This window comes from Lepisma saccharinum, chromosome 18, assembly GCF_977018435.1.
Source record: "Lepisma saccharinum chromosome 18, izLepSacc3.1, whole genome shotgun sequence".
NCBI classification, from domain to species: Eukaryota; Metazoa; Arthropoda; class Insecta; order Zygentoma; family Lepismatidae; genus Lepisma; species Lepisma saccharinum.
This window is the reverse complement of record NC_139246.1, coordinates 41,883,483-41,896,613: the sequence shown is the minus strand read 5'-3', so window position 1 is coordinate 41,896,613 and position 13,131 is coordinate 41,883,483. Positions and strand designations below refer to the sequence as shown.

Genomic DNA, 13,131 nt, shown 5'->3' with positions numbered 1-13,131 from the left:
CAGGAAACAGCACAGCACGTTAACTACTTTAGTTAGCGTTGTTGATGACATAGCCAAGGGGATGGATAATGGTAAAATTTCGTTTCTGGTACTCCTTGATTACACCAAGGCATTTGACTCCATAAACCACAACCTTTTGGCAGAGAAATTGAAATCTATTGGCATAAGAAATAAGGAATTGTTATGGTTTCGGTCTTATCTAACGAACAGGCAACAATGTGTAAAATTAGTACATGATAATAAATCGTGCATGTCTAAATGGCTTGATATCAAACAAGGAGTACCACAAGGAAGTATTCTAGGACCTATCCTATTTTTGCTATACATCAAAGATTTTAATGATTCACTAAAACACTGCAAATACCACCAGTATGCGGATGACACACAAATATATATACAAACACCATTAAGAAACAGTGCAATGGCCCTAGAAGCATTGCAACAGGACCTAAATTCAATATCTAAATGGTCTGAATGTAATGCACTCAAATTGAATTCATCCAAGTCTTACATTTTAACTTTAGGCACAACGAGTAACCTCAAAAAGTTAGAACAATTACAACTCCCCCTCCCTACACTGAATAATTCCAAAATAAAGAAAGTAGAAACAGCACGCAACCTTGGCATAATATTGGACGAGAATCTACAATGGGGTTCTCATGTCACACATATAATTAAAAACTCAATAGCCAAACTGAAATCACTTTTTCCATTAAAACATATGCTAAGCAAAGAAACGAAAACTCACCTAGTCAACACACTTGTAATGCCAAAAATTGATTATGCTTCCCCAGTTTTTATAAACATCCACAGTGCTCTAAATTACAAGATACAAAAACTCCAAAACAGTTGCATAAGATTTATACTGAATGTCAAAAGAAGAGAACACATATCCCCGTACTTACAAGAACTTAATTGGTTAAACGTTAAGAATAGGAGAACATTTTTGGCATTGTCTTTATTGTACAGGATCCTGAACAATAAGGAACCAAGATATTTATATGATCAAATTGCTCCGTACAGGAAGAAAGGAAAACAAATTAAACTTCGTCAAAAAACACACTTCACGATTCCTGTACACAGAACAACATTCTATGGGAATTCTTTCATAGTCACCACAATAAAAGAATGGAATGACCTCCCCCCACCACTGACCTCAGGGGAGCTCCACCCTGCAACATACAAAATAAATCTAAAGAAGCATCTGCTGTCCAAACAATAGTGCCTGGCTTTGTCTTTTCTGTAATGAATGGGAATGAGGTATTGGTTGTAGTTTTAGCTGTAATAATTGTATTTTAATTGTGGTATTTAACTCTGTACCTTCAGTACATTAATTGTTTACATTATAAGTAGGAATGTTGTTTTTTTTAATTTCTTTTTTTTTGTAATTTTTTTTGTATTTTTATTCTTTTATTCTTTCTACTGCAACAAAGATTTTCAAGAAGTGGAAAGTGTCAATTGTAATATGTTTTTTTAAAGGGTATGTTGTAAGAACGGCCCGCGAGGCCGAAACACGCCCTCTCAATAAAGACGATATTATTATTATTATTATTATAGTAGTATATAAATACGGAGCAACTAGTACTCACTTTATCCACGAAACTGGTTTTTCTTTGTTCTATCAATTTCAGTGGCCACTGCAACCGTCCTCGTTGAAACTTGCTGTACTGTTGCTTGGCGTGCATCTTTTGTTTGTAGCCGGAGAACTACTACTGTTTTTAACAAACATTTTAAAGTGTTATAAATATAATGCTACATGATAATATTTTTGGAGTTATTTAATGTCATTAAAGGAATGTAATTTGATATAAGTCGATAACTAGCCTTTGCAATTTTAAAATCGAATTTTACAAGTATCTGTATTGGCCTCGGTATCGGTGAGAGTATCGGCATCGGTATTGGTTCAAAGTGGTTATCGGCTCAGCCCTAGTTTTAATTAGTGTAATATACAGCATGTCCCAAAATGATTATCGGGGTTTTGTAGTCGTTTAATTTCTCTGGTATGTGGGGTACAAGGACAAAGCTTACATGGAGTAAAGAATTCAACAAGAAAACGTAGTGTACCTCATAAATGTTCAATGTGAGCACTTTTTGTGACACTGCACACATCCATCCAGTAGTCCAATGCTTCTTCACGCTCTCGTTCGTTCGACACACTTCGACGTCCAGAACTCTTCCCTTTGCAGACACATCCAGTTGTTTGAAACTTATTAAACCATCGACGAATGTTGTTATGTGACAAGAGGATCACTTCCAAATCGCTGAACTAAAACAGCAGAACCACACCTTGCAAATTCTATGATGCAAAAGGTCTTCAGCATGGGAGTCGCCATCTTGTATTACACCTACGCCACTGTGACTGGTGGGAAACAAGTGATAGGGTACCAAACTTACACAGCCGTTGTCATTGCACATGTATGATAAAAACATTCACCAACTACTTGAAACTCCCAAGAATCATTTTGGGACATGGTGTACTACTGGACATGTAAGCTTTCCTGTCCCTAATTATAACAATAATGTATCATTCTCTTTTCCAGGTGTTCCTAACGAAGGAAATGACAAAATATTCACCTGAAAGGATGTTGCTGTAGTGTCTTATAAACAGCCACCACCATGACAAAGTATTTAGCAGTATTTTTATATATCTGTACTTACGACCCCTCATTATAGCTTTTATTTGTACATTCTTAGTGTTTTTGTATTATATATGCTTACAACTTACGAGACAAAATTGTTTTGAGTTAAAACATACCTTGAATCAGTGATAGTCCTTTGTACAGCCCCTGGCCAAATTATTAGATGCACCTCCAAATTTTATGCAAAATTTTAAGGATATGTTATTATCTCGTCTAAATTTTTTGTTATTCTCTATTTTTATTTTTTATTTTATTACATGAAATATTACATTGATTACATGTGAACCATAACAAAAGACAACAATTACTCGATACATTAATAATTACAAATATAATTTCTTACTGTGTTTCTTGAATATTAGCTATACAATACATATGGCTGGAAGTCAATTTTAATATTTGGTTGAGCTGCCTTTGGCCTTTATCAGGGCTTACATACTATCAATGCATGCTTGTACTGTCTCTTTCATATGAGGATGGTGATTCCGCACTTGAATTATTTTTTAAGTTAGGCCAATTCTCATCGTCATTGTTTGCTTTGCCACTTCTTTATTCACTAGGTACCAAACATTTTCAATTGGGTTCATGTCTGGAGAGTTTCCCGGCCAGGACAAGAGAGGGGGGACATTTTCACTCTGTAGAAACGGTTTTGTTGATTTTGCAGTATGGCATGAGGCTCCATCCTGCATGAATATGAACGGTTCTCCATTTGGGAACCATTCTCTTACTTGAGGTAGCAGCTTTCTTCTAAGCACTTCCCTATATTGTTCTTGCCTCATTGTTCCTTGAACCAAATACAGACGTCCTGTACCTTTGCTACTAATGACTGACCAAATCATAACTTTTATCGGATGTTTGACAGTCTGCACAATGCAATCAGGATTGTCTTTTTCACCTGGACGTCTTCTCATAAACTGAGATTTATTCTCCCAAGATTTCAAACGTGCACTCGTCACTAAAGCAAACAGATCTCCAAGAGTTCAATCTTTTTCTTTGTGAGCTTTTGCCCAACGAAAATTTTTCGAATCATAGCAGGGGTTAATTTTGGCTTCTTAGCAGGTCTGAGTGCCTTCCGGTTCATATCAGAGAGCCTACACCTTACTGTTCTTTCAGATGCACGAACGCCACTCTTTTCAAGTTTATCTATTTGTGAGGTAAATGTTCTTCAAACAGCGTAAGGATCTTGGAGTAAAAATTGTTTTACACCCACATCTGTCCTTTGTGGCTTACACTGTCCACCATATTCAATTTTCTTCTTTATTTGTCTCACAGATGCTTCAGACATCAGATCTTCGAGACATCTCTCGATTAGAGAACATTTTAGTCTTTACTAATGTCTTACTTTCAGCAATCTTTCTCGGTGTCAAGTCATTTATTTTGCACATGACTCCCTAATGTTCATAATTAAATTCAAAAAATATACTGAGAGTGTACAAAAACAATATCACTGCAAAATTTAGCACAAATATGATTCACTATTTGCAAGACGTCCTCCTCTCAACTCAGCTTGAATTGAACTGTGGCATATTCGTTCAACAACAATGATGCTTGGTGTTGGCTGTATTGTTTGTAACAACAGTACGTCCTCTTTACATATTGTTTATTACAATAATCAAAGTTCAGCCACAAAGAATCCTATTGCAACATTTTTAATATGAAAAGTAAGCAAACTGTTAAAAGTGTCCACTGTGTCGAATTACATTACTTTGTATTATTATTACTATTATTATTGTTATCAATGTTGTTATTACTATTACTATATTTGATATCAATGTTGTGCAAGAAAGTACATTTGCCAGGGTTCAAAAAACGTACAGGAAACTTTTCAGATAATGAATGGTCAATTTTGTATAATTTTCGCCTTCAAAACTGTTATTTAAAAAAAAATAATTGCTGTGTGTCTCATAATATGGCCAGGGACTGTACTATAAATTCTTTTTAGCAACTGAAATGAAGCTTGCTAGTGAAAGTATTATAGAGAGAGCTAGATTTCAATGCCAGATACACTTCATCATACAACTAGAAAATGTTATTTATTTCATATTCCCAGGCATCATAAGATCATAATACTAGAAAAGATAAACTATGAAAAATGTTATTTTATTGTATAAAATATACACAAAATTATGACTAATACATTATTTGGCAGTGACAAGTATGCTTTATGCATTTCATGTAAAATTAAAAATTGTTCATATTATAAACAAAAATCATTTGCATTATTGTTGTCATTTGCATCAAACTTGGTCAAGAGAACGCCTCATGAAGAAAGCTGAATGTTGTCCCATTTGCATTTCTTTCCCTGCAGTGAGAACGAACCTCCTTGTTCATGGACTTGGGACCACAAGAAAACACTGACACTTTCTGCCTGTAAATATATTTCTTCATTAGAAAACTAGAATATCTGTATAACTAGAGACATTGTAAAAATAGTAGTTTTCGTCTAGTGCAAAGTGGTCCAAAATGTCTCTATACCTGACCAAAAATAAAGAGATGCATTACCATGTTATACACATTTTATTTTTATCTAAAAAGAAGTCCTTGTTGCAGTAACATGTAATGAAATTAAAATGTGGAGTAGTTTGTATCAAAATTCAACAATTAACCTTCAGTCCTCTAAATCAGAATTGTTACCTGTGTTGCTAGCAGTTTTATATTCAAGTTCCTCCTTTGTGCTTAAAAGTTAGGGATGGGCTGATGTGAAATTTTTGGCAGATACCAATAAAGTACCAATATAAAATTGATTGACAGTTTATCACCGATAGTTTAGACAGGCGAAGTGTCCAATCATCGGGAGATGGGGCGATGACCAAGCAAGATAATAAAAATATTGCATTTTATATATTTTAGAGAAGAAGTAAAAATAATAAGTCAGAATAGTCTCATATTTGTGCGAAATAAGCCAAGCGACAGCATGAAACAGCTAGGAAAACGCATGGGATTCGCTAATCTTAGCGCATCGAAATGAGGCTCCAGTACTACCCCTCGCGCCGAACCCTCCCCTCAAGTTTCCTATTGAAGGCAGTGGTGTTAGAAGCCTCAGTTCATCACAGATGTGGTGCGAATCCCTCTGGCCGGTGCCAAAAACAGCCGAACAGGCAGACCTGGGTCATAACAGGCCCTTTTTTTAGCCCCCATCCCGTGTTTACAGCCACGGCAGGGTTTCTCTGGAGCCATCAAGATTATTCCGTGTGTCCAGTGGTGTGCTCAAGGAGGGGTTGGTGAGGCTCATAATCCCAGCTTAAGCTCAATATTCTTAAAGATCGTGACAGGCTGGCAAAATGAGGAATGACTACTAAAAAGTAACCCCCCCCCCCCCCTTCGAAAATCCTGGGCACTCCACTGTGAATGTCTGATATTTCCACTTGTTAAGAGGAAAAGCACATATTGAACGATATGAAATCTGCTTTTTTTTATCAAAAGAACAACTGGCAGCAGACCATAAAGGCTCTACCTTCAAACGTGACAATTGAGATGTGTGCATTTCAGTTTCAATCATATTTAATAATTCTCATCGTATGGGATAAAATTATGTATTTTGTAGTAGTAAGGTCTGTGGTATGAACTTTTACATTTAATTGGCAGTGACCTTGGCATTTATCGCAGAGAAATATTGTGCCTCCCACCCCTTCCGTTAAAAGATCTTGCGATGACTACATAAAAATGTCACGCTTCGCCACTGAGTTTAGATAACAGTCCGAAGCGATGTTAAATGAAAGTTGGCCTTTTTTGTACCCTCCAATTTCATTACTATAACATTTCTGAAATCCGAACAATATATTTTTTTTCCCACACACACATATACACCCACCTACCTTCCAACTGTTTACTTTTGCTATTGTAAACACTTGAAATTCCAGTTTATTTACAATTGTTGTCAACAATAGAAAATGAGGGCTCAAGCATCGGCTCCTGGTTGGTTTGTCAATGTTGGAAGAAAGTCCCAAGTCGAGCAGCCCATTGCTAACCCCACCCTTGCTACTAGTACGGGATTAGCTTCTGGTTTCTCTCAAAGACAGCCACTGTAATAGTTACAAGGCTGAGACTGTATTTTATGTAGCTTGTGTATTGTCTTATATTATTAAAAAGGTCATTTTTTACAATTTTAAGCCCATATTTAACTCCATATTTTGGTGAAAATAACTAAATATGTTAAAGAAGTTTTCTCGGGATATCAGCCAGGTGATTTCCGGATAGGCTGCCGAGAGCTAACGTCACTCTCATCTTCAGGGATTGAAGTGCAGAGAATAGTTAGGGTATGGTTATATGTATTTGATGTGGGAGGGGTACGGTGTAGGTGGCGGGCCAATCAGGTGCCCTCTAGCCAGTCTGGGTCCAGTTCTAGTCCTGTGTCCCTGTTGAGGTTTTCCTTTTCCCCGTGGATGGCTATTGCTTCTTTGATGATTCTGTCCCACTAATTGGATGACATATTGATGATCTCGGTGGTTGTGAAGTCGAAGTCAATTCTATGTTCAACAGGAACACGGGACGAGACCTGGACCTAGCCTGGCTAGCGACAGTCTACTGGGAGCACGGACGTCATAGAGACGGCACCTGATTGGCCCACCACCTACACCGTACCCCTCCCACATCTAATACATATAACCATACCCCAACTATTCTCTGCACTTCAATCCCTGAAGATGAGAGTGACATTAGCTCTCGGAAGCCTATCCGGAAATCACCTGGCTGATATCCCGAGAAAACTTCATTTGCCGCCAGGAAAGCTTCAAGAATTACTTCAACTAAATATGTATTTACATATTGAGTACATTTTTACTACATATAAATCCATTCCCTGTTCATCATTGAAGGCATTGCTCCACAGATGTAGGATTTTTGGCTTGAAGCAATAGATGATTACACACCTTTTTGTCAACCATAGTTGTCATCTATTTCAGTTCGTTGCCAAGATTTGCAGTAGATGGTTTCAGCTTTGATGTTTGCCATTTCCTTCTGATTTGTATCCTAAAGAGTCTGCAGTACTGTGTAGATGATGAACAGAGATTTGCCATGTGATTTGTCTTTAGTTTTCAAGGAAATTGATTGAGTTGGTGTTTTAAGTCCACTTTATGCACAGTAAGACTAATTGGGAATGTAACTACAGTTTAAAGTGGGATCCAAACTTCTATGTGCCTCCACTGGGTATCGAGCCTGGGACCTCTTGATTACAAGGCGACGACGCTACCACTGCGCCATGAGTTTTCAAGGAAATGTACAACTGCAATGGCACAGCTGATATGAAGGAGATTTCTGCATTAAAAAAAAGCACCTGCTTGTATTGGATATGCCCACATGTTCCATCACACCCCCATTTAGTCAAGTGTCATTTTGAGAATTCCTTTTAGAGATGCCAACATTTCTTCTTGTGCAATTAGCAGGCAGTTTGTTGCGCGATCCAATATGTTCAGCAGATACTCAAAGAAAATAAATACGTATGTCCACAAAATTCACTGAGCTACGTATGCAACTTCCAGCTCAGTTTCATTACATGGATATGTTTTTGTTCAAGTTCGTATGACTTTTTCCTGCTGTGCCAATAGGAAGAGATGTACCTGTACAGAAGTTGGAATTGAATAGTGTGGACATTTTTTTCTAGGTCTCAGTAAAACGTAACACACTGACTGCCGCAGTAGGAAAAAACTGTTCCTTTGGGCCACCATGTTTTATTACGAGAATAAAAACGTTAAAGCAATATGTTTCTTGGATTAGATTAAAAATTGTTATTTTTAATTATTTTATGTGCACGAGTCATATGCAACTCACACAGCACTAAAATCAATTATTACGTTGCACGCCACATGAGTTATATTTGACTCGCACCATGTGTTTTTTTTTTTTCAAGCATTGTTATGTTGTTTTTTTCTGAGTCTTTTGTTATTTGCAACATGACTCTGCCCTATACTAGTGTGTCAGGCCTCCCCAATGGCTCAGTGGTAGCATCGTCACCTTGTAATCAAGGGGTCCCGGGTTCGATTCCCAGTGGAGGCACATAGTGGTTTGGATCCCACTTTAAACTGTAGGTCCAGTCCCGATTAGCCATACTGTGCATAAAGTGGACTTAAAACAACAAATCAATCCAATCTATACTAGTGTACCAAATGCGCAATTGGAAGAACTTGAAAACCGTTCATGAAGGAAAATGTTTTTTTGTTAACTTGTCAGAATTAAGTGAAATTAAAGGCAAAAATAAATAGAAAATAAGTTAATGTGCATCTCTTCATTTGATCCATGCTTTATAAGTTGTATAACAATAACAGCATGGTAACGTGAGTTGCCTGTGCACCACGATGCTCCCAAGGTAAAGAGATGTGCGAGTCAAATATGCTTCACGAGGCCCCATGCTTAAAACTAATGTGATTTAAATACAACTCATATGGCAGTTTGTGTTAATCTAATAATACAAATCCAATCCACGGAGGGCATCGTACTTGCAATAAATCATTGTGACAATTATACAAACCAATTCATAAAAGCTAATCACATGCTACGATGGAAGAAACAATATGTAATTATACAACTTTTTGCTCCCTGCGTAATTTATGGCCAGGAGTGATGAGATCAAGCTAATCAATCTAGGCATTGGCCATTACAGTAGCATAGAATGGCAAATTCCAGCCGTAAGGACCAAATTGACGACCTGCCTCTATTACATGCGTTAGCTTACAGCTGAAATATTTGGGATGATATACTGCCCAAGTGTTTACCATTCATGCAGGAATTTTGGCCTCTGTTAATTAATTTTTTGTAGTTTTAGCCAGGTTTTGAGGTATTTTGAACCACTGTGCAGAGGCTAGATCTTTATATCATGCAAGTTTAAAAACACACAAGTGTCCTTATGCAAGAGAAAAATCTAAATTTTTGGAAACTTAGTGTCAAAAAGTACAGGAAATAAGTTTCTAGCTGCTAGAACTGCATGTACATTCACGTGGGTACACATTAGTGATGGACAATATCCAGTAACACAACTGGGAGCCACTGTTTCAACTTTACCTACCAAAAGATCTGGTCTGTGAAAGCTTTGTAGATAAAGCTGAGACTAATAAGATGTCTATTTTTGTTTACTTGTAATTCTGTTATCAATACACTAAAGGATATATTATTTATTTATTATTATTTATTAATGTAGCCTTTTCTTCCACTCAACTTGTACATAAAATTATACAGGGTGTTTCACTTGCTCTCGACCCCTAATTTTCACTTATAAAAATCAAATTATTGGTCATAATGGAATGAAATTTGCTACAAACATACCTTGGTGTATAAAAGCATTGTGACAATTAGAGATGGCACCACAGTCTCTCTAGTCCTTGTGTAGGCATGCATGCATGTCGGCAATTCTGCCATTAAATCGTACGGATGTGTGCTTTCAGTCTGAGTTCTTGGCCCTGCTGTTGTGACACACTTGATAGTGGTTCTTGTTTGTTTGGTTGAAAGTTGTTTCTTACAATCAGTGATTCGTGACTACCGTACAGTAACAAAGCAGTACAGTATGAGTCGGTACTCAGTGGAACAGCGTGTGTTTATCGTTCGCACGTACTGGAAAGTGGAGTACATAAGGCATGTCAGCGACAATGTAGTGCACAGTTTGGGGCTCAGAAACTGCTTGTGAAGTCTTCCATTCAATATTTGGTGAAAAAACTGGAAACAATGGGAACATTGTTGAATGTGCAGGAAGTGAAAAACACATTGCTGGCCTCATCAAAGAAGTCGCTGCATAGACTGTTGCAGGAAATGGGAGTTTCCACAAGCACATGTCAACGAGCTACCAAGAAAGCAAAGTTGTATGCATATCGTGTTTCTGCTGTGCAACAATTGGAAACTCCCGACAAAGTGAAAAGTCAGTTATTGTTATTGGTTCCAGCAGTTTGTGAATTCACATCCGGGAATCCTTGACTACATGTGGTTCTCCATTGAAGCATGGTTTTATCTAAGTGGAGTCGTGAATTCCCAGAATACCCAGCTTTGGTATCCTTACATTGTGCACAAAACACCTTTTCTTACACTGTGCACAAAACACACCTTCATAATGAAAATATTGGAGTGTGGTGCACTTTATCAAGGTGCCGCATTTTTGGCACAACAGTGCATGCAGAAGTCTGTGTGGGAATCTTCCACGAGTTTGTAAATCAGTTGGGTATTTTCAGCAGCACTTGCCACACTTCCAGCACCAGCATGCAAGAAATTGTGTCCTCCTTTGAAGATCGTGTCATTTCCAAGGGACTTTGGCCTGACCTTGCCCCATCGGATTTCTTCCTATGGGGCATGCTGAAAGGAAAGATCTATCGCAAAAAACAGTGAACTTACATGTAACTGCAAGACAGCATTTGGTGGGAAATTGACGCTGTGACACCTGATGTGTTGGTGGCTACCTTCTGTAACATGGAGAGACATGTGACCACTTCCAACACTCGCTACGATGTCTCAATGCTTCTCATACTTCCCGGCACGCTAGCCTCCGCTCCATGGCCAACTCAACCATGAAAAGCACTGTATTAACCACACAACATTATCAGGGAAGAATAGAGGAAAATATAAATAGGGTATTCACGATTGTATATTTTTAAATTAAATGCTTACCCCTTATACATGGCACTCCACTCCCGAAAAGCTTCCTTCCAATTTGGCCTCCCTTTGAATATTCTGGGAACCAGCAAAGGAAATTTATCCTCAAAGAGATTCTAGAAAGAAAATGTTTGTTTACACATGGCTTAGCTAACAGCAAATGTGTATCTAGATCAGTGTTTCTCAACTGCCGGGCCATGGCCTGATACTAGGTCCTGGTGCCAATTATACCAGGCTGCTGAAATTTGTCATTTTAGTGTGCATGGCAATTTTCATTGGCAAACGTTTTGCAGTGGAAATATTCTTGAATGAGTCAAAAGTCACTTATTTGTTTAAAATGGAGTACAATATTTTATCTATCATTACAATTAAATGTAATACAATTATCAGTTTTATGAGAAAAATATCGTTATCAGTTTCACAATAAGTATTACTGTAATTGGAATTTTTCGGTGTTCCAATTGGAACATGCCAATGAAGATCAGCACTTGCCAAATTTAAGGATGTTGGCCTGAAGAAACTACAAGATTTCAGTAGATTAAGTATCTGACAACTAATTCAAATGCACTTTTATATTTGCCAAGAAGCCTAGTAGCGTATGCCATAATTTATTTATTAATATTTAATTTGAAGTTTAAAAATTTGAAAGATATTCACGAGTAAAATTGTTGGGATCGGGGCATTGATTTAAAAATGAAAAATGTACCGGGCTGCTGTCTCGCAAAGGAACCACTGATCTAGATCCAAAAATCTTAAAGCCTGCATTACACATCAACTTGCAGCGTTTCAAGATGATTGTATAATAGGATACCAGTAAATTGGTTCAGAAGGATCACATCCTGCTCAGAGATAGGATGGATATGATAATTTCTGAAGATTGTGCTGCAAGTTGATACATATACAGCTCAACCAAGATGAGAATCTCCTTGGAAAAATCTTAAATTAAAGTTGGTAGTCAATTGTTTTCTCCTCTCTCTCTCTCTTGCCTTTCATTTGTACCAGAGTGCATCCATGTCACCACATTTATAACTTATCCCCCTTGTTTTTGTTTTCAGAAACTTCAACAACATTGAAGTTGGGAATACCCAGCTGAAATGAGTATTCGAAAAAGATGTGGACAATGAAATACAGGGTTGCCAGTTTGTAAAGATGATAATACAGGACAAAATTGCAAACACAAGTTGAAAGTAAGGGACAAAATAGCAAAAACACAGTATATAGCCTGAATGAACATATCTACTCACCTTTCCCATCTTCACAACAGTTGTTTATGAAAAACTATTAATAGATACTGTAGATTATTTTAAAGAAGATACTTTGTGACACTTATGCCCCATTCCTCAAGTATGTTGCATTACATCAATGTAACCTACATGTACTATTGAAAATCCTTTTTGCATTATTTGCAACCTGCTTTCTATGTATTACCACTATTCTTCAACCACAGGTGAAACTCTTTTTTCTCCAACTATGATTTGCAAAATACACACTAGTTGTGTCTTCTTTGCATTGGAAGACTATCACTCATCTTCAAACAAATTGAACAGAACTTACAAATACCCTGCACTATGCTCGCTGAGAAAGACTGTAGAAAGAGTACAGGGTGTAGTGCTGCCTCCTAGAGGAAGAAGAAGCAAACTACTGTTGCTATGTAATAGTCTGTGCAAACAAAATGAAATGTGGAAAATTGTTTTGTTTTAATGTAAAGTGTTACATTGTTTGTGAGTTTTCTTAATAAATGCTGTTTATCTTAATAAGGCATGTGTTTGCATTGCACAACATTATGGTGCAGTTGTTATGAAATAACTCTTTGCTTCATGGATTGTAGGCAGAGACATGCACAAGACCCGAAAAAAACCAGTCTGCGAGGAGGCGCGCCTACAATAATATGCAACATGCACGTCAAGCCTAGGTGTTTGGCATCACG

The 13,131-nt window shown here is 37.4% G+C and overlaps 2 protein-coding genes across 5 annotated transcripts in view; one reads left to right on the top strand and one right to left on the bottom strand.

Annotated features, from left to right (window-relative positions):
• The window catches only part of LOC146002544 (organic cation transporter protein-like), a 111,377-nt gene extending 106,504 nt beyond the window's left edge, over window positions 1-4,873 (top strand). For all 4 annotated transcript variants that reach the window (XM_083140469.1, XM_083140466.1, XM_083140467.1 and 1 more), the window contains exon 11: window positions 2,541-4,873. In XM_083140469.1, the coding sequence (XP_082996595.1) occupies window positions 2,541-2,550 (10 nt within the window). In that variant the 3' untranslated portion in view covers window positions 2,551-4,873. The remainder of the gene's footprint in view (window positions 1-2,540) is intronic.
• The window catches only part of LOC146002545 (NADPH oxidase 4-like), a 94,271-nt gene continuing 85,864 nt past the window's right edge, over window positions 4,725-13,131 (bottom strand). Inside the window, exons 15-16 of the mRNA XM_083140470.1 lie at window positions 11,220-11,320; window positions 4,725-5,007 (exon numbers count right to left, since the gene is read on the bottom strand). Coding sequence (XP_082996596.1) covers window positions 4,887-5,007; window positions 11,220-11,320 — 222 coding nt within the window. The 3' untranslated portion in view covers window positions 4,725-4,886. The remainder of the gene's footprint in view (window positions 5,008-11,219; window positions 11,321-13,131) is intronic.